Source organism: Lycium barbarum, chromosome 11, assembly GCF_019175385.1.
Source record: "Lycium barbarum isolate Lr01 chromosome 11, ASM1917538v2, whole genome shotgun sequence".
Lineage (NCBI taxonomy): Eukaryota > Viridiplantae > Streptophyta > Magnoliopsida > Solanales > Solanaceae > Lycium > Lycium barbarum.
In genome coordinates, this window is record NC_083347.1 from 72,778,562 (window position 1) to 72,780,122 (window position 1,561).

At 41.2% G+C, this 1,561-nt stretch overlaps 1 protein-coding gene across 2 annotated transcripts in view; it reads left to right on the forward strand.

Annotated features, from left to right (window-relative positions):
* Positions 1–385: 385 nt before the first annotated feature.
* LOC132616838 (protease Do-like 9) overlaps positions 386–1,561 on the forward strand; it is a 9,802-nt gene continuing 8,626 nt past the window's right edge. Inside the window, exon 1 of one of the 2 annotated variants that reach the window (XM_060331562.1) lies at positions 386–1,041. In XM_060331562.1, coding sequence (XP_060187545.1) covers positions 510–1,041 — 532 coding nt within the window. In that variant the 5' untranslated portion in view covers positions 386–509. The remainder of the gene's footprint in view (positions 1,042–1,561) is intronic. The other variant, XM_060331561.1, reaches the window with a different exon arrangement.

Sequence of the window (1,561 nt, forward strand, 5' to 3'; positions counted from 1 at the left end):
TGCTGGTCTTTAATTTTTTCCTTTCACCTAGAATACCCTGAGGTTTTGGGTTTGAATCTCGGCTCAGGCATAAAAATAAAATTGCAAGGCAAGACTTTTGAAAAAGTCTGCCTTATGCGGCATAGCTTGTCTTAAGGCATAACTAAAGTTCGAACCTAGAACCTCAGGATATTTTCGATCACTTTTTTAAGCGAAAGACAAAATTAAAGACCAGCAATTTGAGGGCCAAAAATTAAAGACCACCCCAAAAAAAGGACAATCCGCGCAAGAAAATGAAAATATGGGCTGAGATTTATTTTGGGCTTACAAGTTTTAACGTAGCCCAATTCAAAGACAAACTTTGAGCGGGCAAAGTGTAGATCCATTACTCAAAAAGCAGCAGGCAGCAAAAATGGCTTATTTTTCATTTCAAATTTGAAACTGTTCTTGTCATCTAAAAGTAAAACCCTCTGTTTTGTTGCTTTTCATTTCGTCGAAGAAGAAACGAAGGATTCTTTTTTATCATTTCAATGGTAGACCTAAAGAGGAAAAGAGGCCGCAAACCTAAAAACGCCGTAGCAGACTCCCCTAGCGGCGGGGCTGAAGTGGACACAGCAACCCCCGTCGAAACCTCCACCAACGGAGCTGCCGCAGCCGACACCCAAACACACCGCCGCCTCCGTGGTCGTCCTAGAAAAGCAGAATCAGAACAACAAGAAAGAGACAACATCGCCACGTCACCAGAAAGACGTGGCCATCGCGATGTCACTGAGCCGCACCACTTGAGACATGTGGCGGAGTTGTCTGCGGCAGCGAAGGCGACTCCGTCAATGGATGCGGTGGTGAAGGTGTTTTGTGTACATACTGAGCCGAATTTCTCGCTACCATGGCAAAGGAAGAGACAGTATAGTTCGAGTAGTAGTGGGTTTGTTATTGGTGGAAGGAGAGTGCTTACTAATGCGCATTCTGTTGAGCATCATACTCAAGTTAAGCTTAAGAAACGTGGGTCGGATACTAAGTATTTAGCTACTGTGCTTTCCATTGGAACTGAATGCGATATTGGTATGTTTTATAACTTATTTATTTGCCTGAATTTTTAGCTCTTGTTGCATAAGTTCACTTTTTAAGAAAAATCTTAGGGTGTGTTTGGTATGAAGGAAAATGTTTTCTTTTCTTGGAGAACAAGTGGGCTTTTTACTTGTTTCCTAGCGTTTGGTAAGTAAGTACAAAATATTATCACAAAAGATTTATATGCAATCTAACAAAATACTACTGTACTTTCGATTGGAACTGAATGTGATATGGGTATCTTCTGTAGTTTTTTGTTGTTTATTTGCCTGGGTTTTAGTTTTTTTCAGCTATTGTTGCATAAGCTTCACATTTTAAAAGATACTTTGCTTAAAGCTTGTTTGGATGGTTATTACGTATCGTTTCATAACATATCATATTATATGTTGATGGATACAACGTTTGGATAGATTCTATTGTTTCCCGTCGCAACATCATGAAAGGGCAGCCCGGTGCACTAAGCTCCCGCTATGTGCGGGGTCCGGGGAAGGGCCGGACCACAAGGGTCTATTGT